Here is a 19724-nt window from a genome sequence, read left to right as displayed (position 1 = left end):
CAGATCAAAAAATTTGATCTGAGGAAGTGGGTCTGGCCCACGAAAGCTCATCATCTAATAAACCATCTTGTTAGTCTTTAAAGTGCTACATAGTCCTGTATTTTGTTTCATAAGACCAGAGGTATGGACATAAGTTGGCCCTCTACATCATCTGACAAGGCAAAAGCGAAAGCCCGGGTCTTGCTGGCTAAATTGCTGCTCCCAGCACTGAGCTCATCCCGGGAGAGCATAGGTGACAAGACTGGCACTTCAGGCACAGCACCGCCTAAACAATTGGGGCTGCTCAGTCGGGCCCACTGTGAACCCAAGCATAAGTCGGGAGCACAGTCATCCTCTGCACCACCCAAACATCATAGATTGGCAATGGAGATGGCACCGGATGCAGCACCTAAGAGATCCCGCACTGAGATCCCTCCTTCTAGGGCGCTGGTGCTGACCCCATCCTTGGCACCATCGGCACCCGCCTCTGTGCAAACCACTGCGGCACAGATGAAAGACCAGCTCAGACATTCTGTGGCACTGATAACCCATGATATTTCAGCACTGGGTTCACCAGCATCCTCAGTGTGCTCAATCCATTCGCCTCACTCACCAGCCCCATTTAGCAAGGCTGACACCGGACAACACAGCTGCTTCTCCTCACAGCATTCCAGTCCTACCCAAAGGCATCCTCCATGGGAGTCCCACTCGACAAGAGCACCACATGGTCTTCCACTACCTCGCTGGTATGGTTATCATTTGCCGTACCTGTCACCTTCATACCCAGGCCAAATGACATCCCTGGGACACTTGGTCCTCTCATAGGCACCATTATACCACTCCCTCTACACTGGCCAAAAGACCACTTCATTCCCCGTAGCCTGCACCTCAGGATACAGCACCAAATTCCCTTGAACATTCTCAGACCGGAGATGAGGACTCTCTTTCTGAGGGGGAGGATAGATCTCCGCTCCACAATTTGTCTTCATCCCCAGACAAAGCCATAGTTCCCACCACCCCACATCCAACAGATGACATCAGACGTTTTCAGGAACAGTTTAAGCACAGGAACTGGATCTGCAAGAGGTTCAAGAAAAATAATACAGGCTTCTACTGTTGTACTTAAAAGAAGTACTCGGGATCTTTTTCAGGGGGATAAGGCAACATGCCACATTTATTGATCACACATAGAATAATCAATACTTATCATATGCATATGATATGTATGTCACTCATGCACTCACACACACACACACACACACACACACACACACACACACACACACAAAAGCACACTCCGTCTTGCTCTTGTTACCAACTAGTTGCTCCCCTTAACTTCACTGGCCAGGTGAGTTAGATGGGGGAGGAGTGGAGCCGGGCTTCTGCCGATCCGGATCGATGCTCCAATGGTGACCAGACAAAACCCGGGGTCTTCTGCAAGACACCTTACTTTTATGGCAGCTTCCCTCATATGCAAATATATCCCAGATTCAAAATCTGGGTCTGTGTCCGTTGGTCTCTTTGTGCTGCTTCTCTCTGGGTGTTGTCTGTTCAGAGAGGGTGTTTTCCAAAGAAGGTGCTTGCTTCTAATCCCCAGGGCCGAAAGCTCATCATCTAATAAACCATCTTGTTAGTCTTTAAAGTGCTACATAGTCCTGTATTTTGTTTCAGCTACACCAGACTAACATGGCTACATTTCTATCAATATGTCTGCTTTTCTTTCTTGAGCCCACTTGACACCTTGGGTCTGGCTTCCACCCCCTCTTCAACTGTTGTAGCTGTCTGGAGGTGCTTGGCTCTCAAGTCTTACTCATTCACACCTCATTCATTCAACAGGGCAATTGATTACAGAGTGGGGGGAAGAGAGTGGGGGGAAGATCTTATTCTACTCCTAGCAAAAAGACATCTTTACCACTTTAACTAGATACTCAGTTTTCTACAAGTTTTCTATATAGGGTTCTAATACAAAGTTACAAGGTTATATGGATTAATACAAAGTTACAAGGTTATATGGAGAGGCACAATGTCAAGTCATATGAAGTAATATATATAATACATAGATTTATCTACACTACATGCTCTTCAACATGCCACCTCAGCCAGGATCGCTCTTCCTATGGACGAGGCCATTATGGACCCTGCTGATAATATCTGGCAGACACCGGCATCTGTTACACCTACCAATAAGAGGGCTGACAGGAAGTACTTTGTCCTGGCCAAGTCAATGGACTTTTTATTCTTTCATCCACCACCTAACCCTGGTTATGGACTCAGTCTAGCACAAGGCATAACATCCCTATCTGAGATCCACTCCCTAAGATAAAGACAATAAGCAATTAAACATCCTGGATAGAAAGATCTATTTGTTAGCAACTTTACAACTGAGGGTTGCAAACTATTCAGCAATGCTCGCCAATTACAATTATAGCAACTACTCAAAGCTCCAGGAGCTCTCTCAGTTCCTACCTGAACAGAAAAAACCCCAATTGCGCAGTGTTATTCAGGAGGGCCATACAATTGCAATGGACATAGCGGACACTGTGGCCTGAACTACCATAATGGCCATTGTGAAGCACAGAGCCTCATGGCTCCAAGCATTGGGAATCCTGAGGGAACTGCAGCAGAATGTTGATGACCTTCCCTTGATAGAACTTGTTTGCAGGCAAGACAGATCAAGTCTTACATTCTGTGAAGGATTCTGGACAACCCTGAGAACTGTGGGCAAATACACACTGCCTAACAAAAGGCTGAGGTATAGTAACTGTTTGTGACCCAGAAAGCCGTACAGACAAACAACATGGTAAGACTTCAAACAAAGGCATAGACCACAGAGGCACAAACCCCAGCATCAGCAACAGTCTTCAACATCCAAACAACAAATTTGAAGGTTTGGTCGAAGGCCAGAGAGAAATCCCCACACCATCACCTTCCAATCTACAGTTTGCTCACTGGGTACAGGCCTTCCTGCAGCAGTGGACAGAAATAACATCAGACTTCTGGGTACTAGACATCATCAAAGCGGGCTACATCATTCTCTTTATCTCTATCCCCACTACTCATCCCTCTCTCCGGCTCTCTTTAGGGGCCCCTCTCATGAGGTCCTGTTCCAACAAGAAGTTCAACACCTCCTGTAAATAGGAGTGATAGAGCCAGTGTCATCGGCTTTCGATGGGAGACGTTTCTACCAAAAATCCACACTCCAGTCATCACGAACTTTCAATTTCATAGGAGCTTGCCTAGATTCAACAACAGCCACATCAACATTACCCAGACAGGATTTGAGGCTCTCACAGCCCTTATATTTGCGTCTCCCATAATTCTGGTGACAACAGTACACAAAAGCCTCAAAATCACGGGCCACGTGGCAGCGACCACATATGTGATGAGACTAGCTGGACTGCACATAAGATGTTTACAGTCATGGCTCGCCACAGTCTATGCTCCCTCAGGGTATGTCTACACTGCCACCCTAGTTCTAACTAGGGTGGCTAATGTAGTCATTCAAACTTGCAATTAAAATATCCCGGGCTTTATTTGCATGTTCCCGGGTGCCTCCAATTTTAAATGCCCGGTAGTTCGAACTCCCTGCCCACGGCTACACGTGGCACGGGCTAGGTAGTTCGAATTAAAGCTCCTAATTCGAATTACTGTTACTCCTCCTGCAATGTTTAATATTAATATTTTAATCCCGGGCTTCATTTGCAAATTCGAATGCCTACATTAGCCACCCTAGTTTGAACTAGGGTGGCAGTGTAGACATACCCTCAGGGGCTCTCTACACAACACTGTTACTATACCACCACATGTCCTCATTTCATTGCATTGGTGAACACAGCCTCAGAAGCTGCTGAACGGGGTTCCCTTTCAGCAACTGCTCCCACAGTTACTGTTACGACCCCACACAGTACAAGGGAAATGGTCTCACCATGAACAAACACTCCACATCAACCTTCTCAAGCTCAGGGTGGTACGATATGCGTGCTGTCATTTCCTGTTGTTCATCGCCCTCAAAACAATCAATATCATAACAGTCTACACAGCGTGTATGTACTACATCAACCCGCAGGGTGGAGCCCCATTCACCTCCCTCTGTACAGAGGCTTATAAAACTATGGAACTGGTGCATCACTCACCACATCAACCCTATTGCCACTTAGCTTCTCAGGACACTCAATGTGATGGCAGACAACCTCAGCCATATCTTTTTGGACCAGCATGAGTGGGAACTAGATACTTGAGCCCTTTGAGACATCTTTTGCAAATGGGGCCAACCTGAGATAGACCAGTCGAAAATGCCACCTACTCTATTCCAGAGCAGCCCTCGGCAGAGTTTCTCTAGAGGATGCTTTCCTCCTAGAGTAGGACACCCCTCTCCTATACGCGTTTCCACCGCAACCTCTGATCCACTGAGTGGTAACCAAAATCAGACAAGACCTCACAGATAATTCTGGTCGCATCGTCATGGTTCAGACAGACTTCGTTCCCTTGCCTGCACAAGTTAGCAACTGCAGATCCTCATGTATTTCCTCTGCATCACGACCTCTGGACTCAGCCCCACAGCAAAATTATCCATCCTGATCTGAGGAAACTTCACCTGAAGGCATGGCTTCAGGATGCCAAAATTACCTGTTCTGACAGGGAAAAACAAATACTCATCAATAGCAGGAGGGAATCCACTAGAAAAACATACATTTACATGTGGACGATGTTTTCACGATGGGTAATATAGAACCATCTTAACTCAGCTGATACCACTTCCATACCAATGATACTTGACTACCTCTTGGGACTGAGGGAAGCAGGACTCTCTTTTAGCACAATAAAAGTTCATGTTGTAGTGATCACAGCCTTCCACATAACCACTGATGGCACTTCTATTTTCACATATCCCATCACCAAACGTTTACCGAGTCCCCCATTGCTAGCTCCCTACCCCAGATGCCCCAGTGCCCCCTCAGTGTCAGCCCCTGCCTCTTAGAGCCCCCCCACCACAAGAGCTCCCCAGTATTAGCCCCACCCCAGAACCTCCAATGCCTGCCTCACCCCCCTCATCTAGCCCTGTGCTGCTTCCTAGGTCACAGCTGCTCTAAAGCTGCTCTGCCAGGCTCCATACAGCACTCCTGCCATGCGGCAAACTGCTCTTCTGTGTCTGGGAGCAGACCTACCCCTGCGCCATGCTGGTTGGCTGAGAGGTGGGGCAGGACACGCCTCTTTCAACAGCCATGGCAGGAGGACAGGTGGTAGGAAGTCTATTCCACCCCCAGAGCTGCCATGGCCCAGCAGCCAGCAGTTAATGGACCAGTAGCAGTCTGCAGACTGGCGGTTGGGAACCTCTGTGTTACATCATACACAATAAGCAGTCACCAAGTACCATAACAGCTCACTTCACCAGAGCGGTGGCTTCCACCACAGCCTTCCTGAACAATGTCCCGCTAGAGGACATTTGCAAGGCAGCAACTTGGTCTGACCACACTATCGCAAAAATTACACTCTTACCTCCTCTGTCGCTCCAGAAACATCAGTTGGACAGGCAGTGCTGTCCACAATTTTGGGAGCAGGGATCCAAACCTGCCTCCATGATATGAACAATGCTCTGTAGTGACCCAGAGTGGAGCACCTACGGGGATATCACTCAAAGAAGAAAAGAGAGTTACTCACCCCATGCAGTAATGGAGATTCTTTGAGATCTGTGTCCCCATGGATTCTCCACTACCCTCACTCCTTCTCCTACTTTGAAGCTCCTTTGGGTCTGCAACCAAGGTAGAGAAGGAATGAAGGCACCACAGGCTTAACAGACACCAATGGCACGAGGATACACCAGCACCCAGAGTGGAGCACCCATAGAAACACACATTTTGAAGAACCCCTGTTACGGCACAGGGTGAGTAACTCTCTTCACCTAATAGTTACCTATTAAACCATTCAAGAGAGATGTAAAAATGTTTTTGGATCCCTCATCTTTAGCGTTAATCTAAACAAAAAAATATTTTTACCGGTAGGTTGTGAAACTCATTGCCACAATGTCTCATTGAAGCCAAGAGTTAAGCATGATTTTTTTAAAATCATGTGCTATATGAATAGCATACCTTGCACTGCTATAGTAAATATTTTTTAAAAACCTTTGAAAGGGATATAAACTCTCAAACTTCAGGATATAATCAGTTGTCTTGCTCTTGGGAATTAAGAGGAAACTTTCCTGGGAACCAGCTTACACAACATCTGCTTACTACAGAGTTACTTTCTCTTAAGTACAGGCAGTCCCCGACTTACGCGGATCCGACTTATGTCGGATCCGCAGTTACGAACGCGGCTTTTCTCGCCCCGGAGGACACGGACTGCGGGACCTCGTGGTCCCGCCGCCCGTGTACTCCGGGGCGAGAAAAGCTGTTCTGCGTCTCCCTGGTCTGCAGACCAGGAAGACGCGGAGCAAAGCCGCAGAGGGGCTCGGGCAGCCAGGCAGCCCCAGCCCCTCCGCGGCTTTGCAAAGCCGCCGGGGAAGCCGGCGGCGGGACAGCCCAGGCACGCCTGGGCTGTCCCGCTGCAGGCGTGCTCCAAGGCTTTGCTCCCCGTCTCCCTGGTCTGCAGGGAGACGGGGAGCAAAGCCTTGGAGCACGCCCGCAGGGGGACAGCTCAAGCGCGCCCGGGCTGTCCCGCTGCGGGCGTGCTCCAAGGCTTTGCTCCCCATCTCCCTGGTCTGGCCAGCAGACCAGGGAGATGGGGAGCAAAGCCTCGGAGCACGCCAGCAGTGGGACAGCGCGGCGCGCCTGGACTCTCCCGCTGCCCGTGTGCTCTGCGGCTTTGCTCCGTGTCTCCCAGGTCTGCAGACCAGGGAGACGGAGCAAAGCCGTGGAGGACTTGGGCGTCCCCACCCCAGTCTCCCTGGTCTGCTGGGGGGGGGTGCAGCTAGTGCCCCCCCTCCCCCAGCAGACCAGGCTTTTCTTGCCTACCCCTGGGGTAGAGCAGCTGGGGGCTGCCGGGTTGGTTCAGCAGCGCTGCTCCGGACCAACCCGGCAGCACCCCAGCTGCTCTGGCCCAGGAGTCCTGATTCATCCGCTGCTGGTCAGTTTCAGCAGCGGCTGAATCAGGACGCCTGAGGCAGAGCAGCTGGGGTGCTGCTGGGTTGCTCCAATAGCGCCGAGGAGCCGCGCTACTGGAGCAACCCAGCAGCACCCCAGCTGCTCTGCCCCAGGCGTCCCCAAGTCAGCCGCTGCTGAAACTGACCAGCGGCTGACTACAGGAAGCCCGAGGCAGAGTTGCTCTGCCCCAGGCTTCCTGGAATCAGCCGCTGATCAGTTTCAGCAGCAGCTGACTTGGGGACGCCTGGGTTTCTTAAGTTGAATCTGTATGTAAGTCAGAACTGGCGTCCAGATTCAGCCGCGGTTGAAACTGATCAGTTTCAGCAGCGGCTGACGCCAGTTCCAACTTACATACAGATTCAACTTAAGAACAAACCTACAGTCCCTATCTTGTACGTAACCCGGGGACTGCCTGTACCTGATATTGCCAGTTGGTAGAAACAGAATCCTCGACTAGATTGATTATTGCTCTAATTTTTCTTTCCTGTGTACACTGTGTTGTATGAAATTCTGAATATTTCTTAAAATTCTGTTTATATATATTTTTCAAATGCTTTTACATTTAGGTATGATGAATGGATTAAAGCAGACAAGATAGTGAGACCTGCTGATAAAAATGTGCCAAAAATAAAGCATCGGAAGAAAATAAAGGTAAATCTTTTTTCATTAAATCATTTTATAATTATAGCATTTAAATGGACTTGGAAATGCATGATAAAATTCGTTTCTCGTCGTCTCTTAGAAGCATACACTTTTTTAAAGAGACGAGTAACTGACTAATCGTGTAGTTGATACAATTTGTATTGACTACATGATTAGTCGATAAGGGAAAATGCTTTGTCCTGGCATGCGCTGGTCCAGGAACTATCCCCTTTGTGGCTCTGCAGTCTAACTGTATTACATATAAAATGCAGAGCTGCAGTGGTCCTGGACACGTGCAAGCCGGGACTGAGCCAGACTTGCTTGGTCCCAGGTCCAGCAGCCCCTGTCCGAGGGGCTCCCAGTAAGGAGCTAGGACCCCCTGCAGACAGGGGTTGCTCCCGGAGCAACCTCTGCCCTCATCAGCCTCCCTTATTATTACTCGACTACTCGCTTACACCTCTATTTAAAGCATGACTTTTGTCCTTCCCTTTTGAAAAATATCTTCCTTCTCTTCTTTTTTTACCTCCAATTCATCTGGTGCACAAAGCTATTCCCCCATCAGCAATGGCAGCGTAGCTCTGGGAAATAAAATTTGTGAGCTCCCCGGCTGCCTGAAGCAAAACCTTATGCTGAACCTTCATAAATGTGTCTCATATCTTACTTTTTTAACTTCTTGCCAGTGTTGGTAGATTGAAAAAAACAAACAAACATATTTTGGGACAGACCTTGAGCAATTCCTTGTGCAGGGTAAATGGGCGTGAACAACCTTCTGCCTTCCCAGTAGGTTCCCTGGTCATTCGTGCACTCTGAACATGAGGACTATTAGAATTCAGTGGTTCTGATAAAGCCAGACTTGCTATAACCTCTCCTCCTTCCTCATTGGCACAGCACAAGGGTGTGCCATTCAATCCAAGCTGTGACAACAGTCATGCTTTCTCACTACAGTATCCCTTACTGCAGAGTCTAGCATAGTGGAAGAATGGTTTAGCCCTTAAATATTCTTCTTCATATAAGTACTATTCCTCAACATATAAGTGTTAAAGAAATTCAGATTTTTGGTGTTAATACTTGTGCATAAGCCAAAATACAGTATATGCATATCTTTATAAAGGAACAAAGAAAAATCTGTTCTTAGATTTTGTGTTCAAAATGACTGTCTGCATTGCTAATTGAAATTCACCTTAAATTATATGTTAGCACTAGAAGAGCTTTTAAAATGTGTTTATCCTTATCTTAGAATAAAACTGACAAAGAGAAGGATGAGAAGTATTCTCCTAAAAACTGTAAATTGCGACGCTTGTCAAAACCACCTTTTCATACCAGCACATCACCGGAGACTGGGTCCAAATTTGACAGCACTGAAGCCAAAAACTCTGAACAAGCTCCAGTTAAATCTATAGAAATTACTTCTATTCTTAATGGGCTACAAGGTATTTTATATGGATTTTCTAATTCAGAATGTAATAATTTTATCAGTATCAAAAAGTGACAGTACAGAGTTGAAGTGAACTATAAATTGAAACTTTTGATAGAAGTAGTATCATTCTGAGCATTAGATTATTACTATTAACTCAGAGTTTCTCTCTCTGTTTATGCATGTCTTTTTATTTACAAAGTGTTTTTATATATTTTGCACATAAATAGCACATTTTTGTCTGAAGTGCTAAAAACACACAAACTTTCTGAATAAATATTCTGGATTCAGATGATTTGTGTAAATTTTAAAAAATCAGTCCACCTCTAAAATAATAATTAAAAAAAAAAATTCTTCTGTGTTTTCCCCTTATTATGTTTGGCAAAGCATTTTGGCTATGCTTTTTACAAATAATTATATGAAAAATTATAAAACAATACAGAGAACTTAATGCTATCATTATACAAATATATTTTGGAGCCATGATAGTGATATTGGTAGTGACTCCGCAATTAGTTATAATTAATTTTTAATCACAAAAGCCAATTTGGCATATACATAAGTATTTTCTGATAATAGATTCTTTCCATCTGAAATCTTTAACTTTTTTGAAAATCTTTAAAAATAATATGTCTGATTTTTACCTGGTTGTCAAATATGCATAGCTCCATTGCAGTTAATAGAGCAGGGGTGGGCAAAAGGGCCTCAGTGGGCCGGATCCGGCCTGCCAAGTGAGTTGATCTCACTCGTGGAAGCCCTTTTGCTCAAGATCCCGTATGCCTCAAAAAAGGAGGTATACAGGATCTTGCGGAAAAGGGGGGTTTTGCGCATAACAGACCTGTCTACACTGCTTGTTTTTGCGCAAAAACCTCTTGCGCAAAAAGCATCGGCAGAGAATATGCAAATGACAGCACAATACATGCTAATGAGCACTTCATTAGCATGCTCTCTGCCGACACATACCTGCAATGTAGACATAGCCTCAGAGTCCAGGCTTCAGCCTGAGCCCAAACATCTATACTGCTCTTTTTGGCCCAGCAGCAAAAGCTCCAGTCATTTGACTGAGCTCTGAGACTTGCTGCTGCATGTCTTTTATTTGTGTGTAGACATACCCTAATAAATCAGATGTGTGTGTCCCAGTGCACCTTTTAGCATCCTTAGGCCCTTTACAAATGGGATCTGTAGCCTTCAGGCACATGGCTAAGTGGAAGCATATGAGCCACAGGAAGCCTGATATAAAGCTTCCTGTCTGTTAGGCAGGGACAACAGACTTCACTAGAGAAACCCAGTGTTGGGGAAAGCCCTAGTGTGCATGTCTTCCACAGTAGCTGAAATAGAGCTGGCTGGAAAGAAAGTTGTCTCTATCCACCTTTCACTGCAGAAAGGTCTCAGTAATTGGTACAGCTTTTAATTTAGATGATGCTAGCTACAGGGAAATGATATTAGTAAAAAGTGAGCTTTGTTTTGTGAGATGTGAATATAGAATGAATGAGAATGCAAGATTTCAGGCATATTAAGGGTTTCAGATAATAGTGACACCCAAGTAGTAATAATAGCAGAAATCATTAACATTTAGAGATGACAGCTTTGGGAACTGGCCAAATGGTGTTTCTAAATTGTAATTCTTAGTTAACATTAAATATTTAGTGCATTAAAAATCTTTTATTAAAACATTTATGGGGCTTCTTTGGTCCATTTGTATTATATAGAATATTCATACATGTGGATCAATAAAACAGAGTTTTATTTAGACTTGAATCTGTAACTTCCTGCTCTCCTTGGTTCTTCAAAAAAGCATGTAATTCCCTGCAGATGCTTGATTATATGGGATTTGCAAACTGACAAGCATTGCTGCTTATCTAGCTATTACACTTCCTAATAAAATTAAGCATTTGAAAATAATCTGTTATTTCTCTTCTGGGTATATGAAAACAAAGGATTTTAACAGTACTTTAGTGTGTGTTAGTATCCATTTATCTATGTTCATGTATTAGGGTTTTTTAAGTATTTCATGTAACAGATTTCTTTTTAATAGCTTCAGAAAGTTCTGCCGATGATAGTGAGCAGGAAGATGACCAAAGTGCCCACAATGTACATAATGATGGCAAGGAGGAATCTCAAGATGAGACTATAAGCCAGGACAAAAATGAACTCTGTCCAAAAGAAGAGCAGAGCAGCTCATCTCCCCAAGAAGAGGGTAAATCCCTTGCAGATGTAGCACCATCTAAGTCAGTGTCCAAATCACCAGACAGACTGCAAAAAGAGTTGGAAGAATTATCTGATGATACTGACTATGAAGGAGAGGATGAAGCCACAAAGAAGAGAAAGGAAGTTAAAAAGGAGGTAGTAGATAAGACAACAAGGCTACAGGTAAAACGAGGTAAGCGAAGGTATTGTGTCACAGAGGAATGTGTAAAGACTGCGTCACCTAATAGAAAGGATGAAAAGTCCAAAAGCAAAGACTCCCATAGCTTAGAACATAGTAGTAACAGCTCCTCAGATGAAGATGAGGACGACAAATCTAAAATAAAAATAACGCCGACAAAAAAATACAATGGGTTAGAAGAAAAAAGGAAGTCTTTAAGGACAAGTGCTTTCTACTCAGGGTTTTCAGAAGTGGCAGAAAAAAGAATAAAACTTCTAAATAACTCGGATGAAAGATCTCAGAATACCAGAGCTAAGGATAGAAAAGACGTTTGGTCCAGTATTCAGGGACAGTGGCCCAAGAAAACGTTGAAAGAACTTTTTTCAGACTCTGACACGGAGGCTGCAGCCTCACCTCCACGTCCTGCTTCTGAGGATGCTGCAGTAGAAGAACAGCTGCAGACTCTTACAGAAGAGGTTTCTTTGCCTAGCTCTGAACTTGAAAAGCCTTTACTAGCCAGCACAGATGTTAAACCTGTTGAAGAGAAACCAACTGAAATGAATGACAAGAAAGTTGATTTTCCAAGCAGTGGGAGTAATTCAGTGCTAAATACTCCTCCTACAACCCCTGAATCGCCTTCATCTGTTACTGTAACAGAATCTAATAGACATCAATCTAGTGTACCAGTCTCAGAGACTTTGGCACCAAATCAAGAAGAGATACGAAGCATCAAGAGTGAAACGGATAGCACAATTGAAGTGGATAGTGTTGTGGGGGAACTGCAAGACCTTCAATCTGAAGGAAATATTTCTCCAACAGGCTTTGATGCCAGCGTCAGTTCAAGCAGTAGTAATCAACCAGAACCAGAACATACTGAAAAAGGTAAAGAGAAAACTGTATATCATGAATTGTCTGTATATTATGTATTGAATTTTCATATGCAGTATACAGTTTCTCATAATCATTTTTATTTTCTGTATTTTTGTGTTTTGGCATAACTAACTGTCCAAGATTGTTCCTCAGGCAGCCATCACAAACTGATTTTAAGATCTGACTAATTTAGCTTGACCACAGTTTTCTTAAGAGAATATATTTTCAAGGAGCATCTGTCAGAATAAGAATGTGATAGTGTAAATGGTTAACCCAGGTTCATCAGTTAACCTACATGGTTATATGCAGCCCTGCCCCTCTTTCCCCCATGCTGCTGCCTCTGATACAAAGGCGGAATTGGAGGTGGAGGAGCCAGTGCTTTCAGGGAGCTACCTCTCCCTTCTCTCATGTAAACATATAACCGCTGTAAATTTTAGCAGTTACACGTTTACCAAAATAAAGGCATTTTTACATCCCTAATCAGAATTCACAATTAATTATTAATGCTCCCTGAAGTCTTAGATACTTTATGTTGTATTTGTGATCCTGTAGATATTTAAGAGGTTTCCCATGATACACTGCTATTTTCAAATATTGAGAAATCAATTGTAGGCATTTCCTGTAGTCTTAACCTTATCATACAGGTTCTGCTGTGGAAGTAATTCAGAATTTAAGCCATTTTTAAGTATTTAGAATGGAGACTGGACTAATTTTCCACTCTTGTGACTCAAAAATGGGTTTTAATTTTCAAATTCACCCTGCTAAAATGTAAATTGCTATTAGGTCTCCAACACTGGAAGAAAAGGTTCAATCCTTATAGCACTTGTGTACATGTTTAGGTATTTGCAAGATTAGGTCCTAACACTGTTTTGTGAACCCATGAGCTATATTTTAGTCCAGTCATTTTTAGTATAGTCTTAACAAATATTTTTTCATTTACATCACTGCCTTTTGATACACGGACTAAAAGAAACCCATTTGTTTTTAAAGACACTCACAAAATTGACATTTATAAGTTTTGTTGTTATTGTTTTCAGTAAAATATACAATTTAACAGAGCTATAAATGGAATTATGAAATTGCAGTTTAATTATTTCTTCATCTTAGCAATTTACAACTATCTTTAAGAGCAAAATGCTTAACTGAAATTTTTCTCAGTTGACTGCTCTCAGAGCACTATATTCTCTTTTAGTTCTGTTCTTGTTCTTCGTGCAAAAGAATAATTAGGATTTATTTAAACCAGGAAGGAATTCATTTCTGGAGCCTCTGAGAAAGTAAATCTGTACAATTCTTTCACACTTAATAATGGGTAGCTTGAAAGTTTGCTGTTCAGCTTTCAGGTACACTATATAAGAAAATGTATACCATGTGAAATCCAAAATGATTTCTTTACTTTCAAGTTCTGTTTTATAATATTAGTTACACATTACACTTTTTATGTATTCTATTCTAAGCACCTTTCTCTGGGTCATGTTTCTTCGTTTGTAAAATGCAAGGTGCCCATGTTTAAAAAAAGGATTTTGTAAGAACCTGTAGTTTCTTAATTTTTAAATGATTTTGCTACAGGAGACCATGTTATCTGTAAAGCAGGCAGTTTGAGTCCTGTACAGTTCCCATTTGATATTTTTTTAAACCACGTCCTGGAATATATTTCAATCTCCCCTTCCTAGTCTACGTTTTTCCCTTTGGCCATAAATATCAATAGTCCTTTCACGTTTTAATTCTGAGAAGCATAGAGATGGGGAAAAGGCAAAATAAAAAGCTATTGGTACTTCAGCATTATCTTCTAGACCACAAAACAGTTTCATTTCCACAGAAAACTGTTCAAGCAGGTTTAATGCATTGTGACTTATTTTTTTCTTGAAACTAAGCTATCATATGTTGTCCGTATTTAATTATACTGATGAAGAGTTTGAGTGTTTTTTGTACTATAAAAGAACAAATGTATGATTGACATATCTTAATGGACTTTTTTAACAGGATGGTGGGATCTTAGATTACTGTAGTATTGTAGGATATTTCTTATCCACCAGAGGGATTCCTAAATTAGAGTTCAAACTTACCCTGTCTCATCTTAAACAAAACACATATACAAAAAGCCCTTGATATTGTTGGCTGGTATCTTACATACATGCACTGTCTGAAAACATTGTTGGTATTGTTGTTTCCATAGTTTGCAAGGCTGCTGAAGGCATTTTTAAACGGGTATTATCATCAAAGAGAAGTGGAGCTCTTTTCCCAGTTTTCCACTTATAATTAATCTTAATAAAATTTCCACCTGATCAAAGACCTGTTTTATTTGCAGTACTTAAACACCAAATGTCTATATATGTCAGGAAAATATATATTGAATCATATGACCTATCAGTTACGTGCAAACATCTAACACATTTTCTCTTTTACTAGCAAACTTAGTCTGTGTCCTATCTATTCCCAGCACCAGTGTGTGTACACAGAAAATTAAACCCAGTTAATTGCAGTTGAGAAGAAAAGTCACATGATTGTAAATTTAAGTCTCAGATGATTTGCCTGAGGCATCTATAGAGAGAAAGAATTTAAACACCTAAAATATAAAGTTTTACAGTGTTTTCACCAAGTCTTTAATGATTTGTTAAAATTGAAGTTTGTACAGGTCAAAAAAGACTTAAAGATGTTCAGGGAGGAGGCAGTTCCTCAAAAAAGCAGAAGAGAAGCCACAAAACATCAGTGGTGAACAACAAAAAGAAGAGCAAACCTAGTAAGTATAGCAACTTGGTGCAAAATGAAACCTGGGCTTAGAATATTTTATATTTGAATGACAAGTAAAGACAAGTTACTTTTAATGACAAGTTTATTTAAAGATAACGTATTAGAAAATGTCCTAAGGAAAGAATTCGTAATTAATTTTAAAGTGATTAAGCTGTTTTAGCTGAGCTCAAGAGTATTTAAAATTTCTTGCTATGCTGTTTCTGGACCTGATCCTTTAAGGTCCTCAAAGCCTTCAGCTCCCATTGTAGTCAGTGGGACTTGTAAGAATGTGGCATGTTATAGGGTTTGGGGTTTTTTTTTCAAAGAGGGGAGAAAAGAAGATACTTAGGGGTGTAAAAATTCATATATTTTAAGGAAGGGAATAAGAACTCTGCAGAGTGTAATTACATACAGCGAAAGCTTTGTTATCCGGCACTCATGAGAAATGGTTGCCGAGTAATTAAATGTGGTGGGTAACAAAGCTTATTGCTCTGTCTCTACCCCTTACTGTCAGATCTGGCTCCCAGCAGCTCAAGGCAAACTGAGAGGGAAGGAGGTGCCTGCTGATTGATGTCAGTCAGCAGTACCGGCTGTCAGAAGCCCCGCAATGGCTAGCTGAATAGGCACTTGCCCCTGAAGATGCAGCAGTATTGTGACCAGGGGCAATGCCAGTTAAAAAAGTTTTCCTGTTTTAACAGAGTTCTGGATAACAAGGCTTTCACTGTGCTGTCAAGGACAGTTTTCACACAATTTCACATAATTTAGAGGTGGTGATATTATTTACACAGGACTACCAGTGTTATTCACAGCTGTATTCATCCACCCGATCTATTTGTTGCATATTGTGACACTTCACAAGTAAATCTGACATTTAAAAAAAAACAAATAAAAAATGAAGAGGTAATGTTAGGTTTTCCTCATAAGTAGCTATTATTAATGCATAATATAGATTGTTTTCCCGCCTGCACTATGAAACTAGACAGTTCTGCTTTATCTTCTACTGGAAGCTACATTTGTACTGAATGTACTATGTGATATTACCTGAACAATTCTGGAGGTGAAGTTCACTCTTCCTTACAGAAGGCCCAGGTAGTCATTTTTTGTGCAGGACTTTTTGCAGCAGAATTTTGACTTTCATTTTTTCTCACACACCCCTCTACCTATGCACCTACTTGCTTTCAGGGCTGGTTGTGTGTAACCTTAGATTTATATGTTCCCCCTTAGTAATTTTAAAAAAGTAAATAAAAACAAACTGAATTATTTACTGTTCAAGCTTATAGGGCATTTAGAGATAATTTAATTTAATGACGAACTGTGTATGACACACTGAATGATAAAAATTAAAAACTTTAATATAAAATAGTTAAATCAGCATTATGAAAATCACAATCATACATGAATGTATACTCGCATTCAAAGATAAAATGATGGATTATGGGGTGATCAGTACCTAAATGGTGAGAATGGGCATAATCCTTTCTCTAACAATACCTTGGTGTTGCATGAGTGTGCCTAATGTAAAATTAGCATGCTACCCTTTTTATAATCAATTATAATAATATCCTTTAATTAATTAACATTAAATTTTCTTTTTACAGTAATTAAATTAAATATTCTCTACTTTTTGTTGGCTATGTAACATTAGGCATCTTAATTCACATTTGTGTAAATGCCACAGCAATAATTATTAATATAGATAACACTTTCAAAATATTATCACTGTAGCTAAAATATTTGCAGAAACCATTTAGGACCAAACATATTTACAGTCGGACTTAGAGATGTGTCCTAGTTTACGGTCAACTTGCCTCTAACTTGCATCTGTTCACTTTATTCATATTTGACTTGCATGACTATTTTCAAAGTTTAAGAAATGTATTTTGGGGCCTACTTATAATTCATTATTTCTATATAAACATAAGCAGGCACCATTTCTCTAGGCAAAGCTTGGGATTGCAATTCAGATCCTGTTGCCCATTCTGTTCCTCCAGTGCAAGATTTCAGTACCACTGACAATAGATGTTTCTGTGCCTTACTCTCCTGTCATTCCTCTTGCATAGGACCAGTGCAGGGTTTCTCTTCCATAATGTGAATGGGGTACTGAGACCCCCTAGGGCAGGTGTGGGGAGTCTTTTTTGGTTTGCAGCTACTAACCCACAGAAAAATCAATTGGGCCACGCACAAATAAGAAGCAAAAAACCCCCACAAATCATCACTAATGTGGTGCACCCAACTGAGAAGCAGGGAGAGACTCCCCCCCATTCCCCTTGCAGACTAGTAGATCTTGTGTGCTCCAGCCCTGTGGGATGGTGGCGGGGGCTGGAGTACCAGCACAGGAAGGAAGGAATGCTGGGGTGGAGAGCCATGAGCCTCGGGGGATGGATCTGGGCAAGCTGGGGGGCCACCACACGTTCCCCATCCCTGCTCTACGGCCTACTAGTGCTCTTCAGTGATGCATCAGGCTGTTTGCTGGCTCTCTTCACTGGGGATGTAATTTACCCTTTATATATTCAAAAAGAAAAAAAACTCTCTGCTGATATTTGGAATCAGCACTTGAGGAGTCACTAGTTTGATTAACACATATATTGTGTATTTTTGTGATTGTTCAGCAAACAGCAGTGATAGTGAAGAACTTTCTGCTGGTGAAAGTATGACCAAGTCTCAGCCAGTAAAATCAGTTTCCACTGGAATGAAATCTCACCATACCAAATCACCTGCAAGAACACAATCTCCAGGAAAATGTGGGAAAAACGGAGAGAAGGAATCTGATCTCAAGGAACAAAATAATCGTTTGCCTAAAGTTTATAAATGGAGTTTTCAAATGTGTAAGTATCTCTTTTAAACTAGATCTAGTTTAATCCTATAGTAAGAAATAGTTTAAAAAAAAAACAACCCTAAGTATTTTCTTTCTGAATTACTTTCAGTCCTAACATTACTGAATCTTTCTCTGGGTTTAACTTTCTAATTTTCTTTGGGTGAAACTTACTCTGGTCAAAATGTAGAAAGCACCCCGGCCCCTGTGCACTTCTTTATATAACACTTATTTTTTTACATGTAGGGTTTAAAGTCATTCTTAGTTTTTTGAGCTAACTATCCAGTACTGGTATGAATGTTATATTTCTTATGTTTAAGTAGGGTTATATACCATTTCTCCCCCTGCTGCCCATGATTATCACTAAGAAGTTTCCCAGATTTGGTAGTTAGTCAAATCTCTTTGTTCTGTTTTACTTTAATAAAACTGGAACTAGAACAGATTTCTATCCTGTTATAACAATAAACTTCTCAATTTTATGTATTATTCAGCTTGGATGATTTAGTTGTGTTGTGAGGCATGAAGTTGGAAAAAATGTGCTTTAATCTACATGAAAAATGCATCAATAGGTGATTAGTGCACACTGCAGTGCCTTATTGCTACTACAGAGTAACTTCAATTTAACTCAATTTAATTTCTTTTTAAAATAATCCTTTTTTAGAAAGGAATTTGGAAGGGAGTCGTTAATGCAATACTATCTTTCCACTAGGGAGAAAAGGAGGGCTACAGAAAATACATAGGGAAAGGATTTAACACTGCTTCTTTAATGTAACAAACATACTTAAGACCCTTTCTTGTTTACACTGTCCCCCATAAATCCAGCTGCCCTTTCCAATAGTTAGTGGTCCAACAGTCATTTTCAGCTCTATTTCTATTATAAAACTCAGACTTCTTGTTTAGGTTTTGTTTACTTGCTTGTTTGTTTTAAAATGAGAATTAGAAGTGACTGTATACTATAAGCTACTGCTTAAAGCATATCTGGATATAAGGGGTATAAAGAAGAGGGCAGCTTAAAATTGCATTTACTCCCTTCTGACTCTTTTCCAATTGTTCTTTTCCCTTTATGTTCCTAAGGCCAAGTCTACACTGAGAGATAAGGTCAAATTTATTAAGGTTGACTTTTTAACACCCAATACTGTAAAATTGAAGGTTCATGTGCCCACTCTATGCAAGAATTCAGTGTAGTTCGAAGTTGTGCATCCCCAGTAGTGTCGCTACCATCAGCTTTGAAAACCATGCACTATGTTCCTGCGCCTCTTTGCATTCAGGGTTTTGTACCCTGGAACAAAAGCTGTGCAGCAGGTGGGTCTTAGTATATGTCGTCAGCATCCTATAATGCACTCGTTTCCTCTCTCCCCACCTGAGAACAACAGCAAACAGTCTTTTCGTTCCCTTTTTTCCCCTATATTATCCATGAAGATGCCATAGTAGCATAAGCATGGAATCCATTATGGATCCCATTGAGCATCAAAGCATTGATATTACCCATAGTGCACCTAATGCTGGAGTATGTCCAGAGTGTATCCAGGGTTCACTAGAACGAGGGTGAATTTTGGGCAGCCACGAATATACTCTTATGCATAGCACTAGAGTTGAGCAACTGGAAAATGCCACCAACATTTCATCCTCTAGACACAGTGGAACGCTGGCTCTGGGGCTGTCAGACAAGTACAGACTAGTGGGACCGCATTGTGATGCAGCTATGGGATGATTAGCAGTGGCTGCAACACTTCTGTATGCATAAGGCCATGGGAATTTGTGAATTGCTTCCTCTCCACCTCCCACCCTGAAGCACAGGAATACCAGAATGAGACAATGGAGATGCATGTGGCAATTGCC

General features: G+C 41.9%; 1 protein-coding gene across 4 annotated transcripts in view; it reads left to right on the top strand.

The window, feature by feature from the left end:
* The window catches only part of ARID4B (AT-rich interaction domain 4B), a 148897-nt gene that overhangs the window by 115269 nt on the left and 13904 nt on the right, over positions 1–19724 (top strand). For all 4 annotated transcript variants that reach the window (XM_075924772.1, XM_075924769.1, XM_075924770.1 and 1 more), the window contains 5 exons: positions 7622–7706; positions 8935–9127; positions 11147–12358; positions 14970–15083; positions 17683–17898. In XM_075924772.1, the coding sequence (XP_075780887.1) occupies positions 7622–7706; positions 8935–9127; positions 11147–12358; positions 14970–15083; positions 17683–17898 (1820 nt within the window). The remainder of the gene's footprint in view (positions 1–7621; positions 7707–8934; positions 9128–11146; positions 12359–14969; positions 15084–17682; positions 17899–19724) is intronic.

Source organism: Pelodiscus sinensis, chromosome 3 (genome assembly GCF_049634645.1).
Source record: "Pelodiscus sinensis isolate JC-2024 chromosome 3, ASM4963464v1, whole genome shotgun sequence".
Lineage (NCBI taxonomy): Eukaryota > Metazoa > Chordata > Testudines > Trionychidae > Pelodiscus > Pelodiscus sinensis.
The sequence above is the reverse complement of the archived record's forward strand: the minus strand, read 5'-3'. Positions and strand labels throughout refer to the sequence as shown.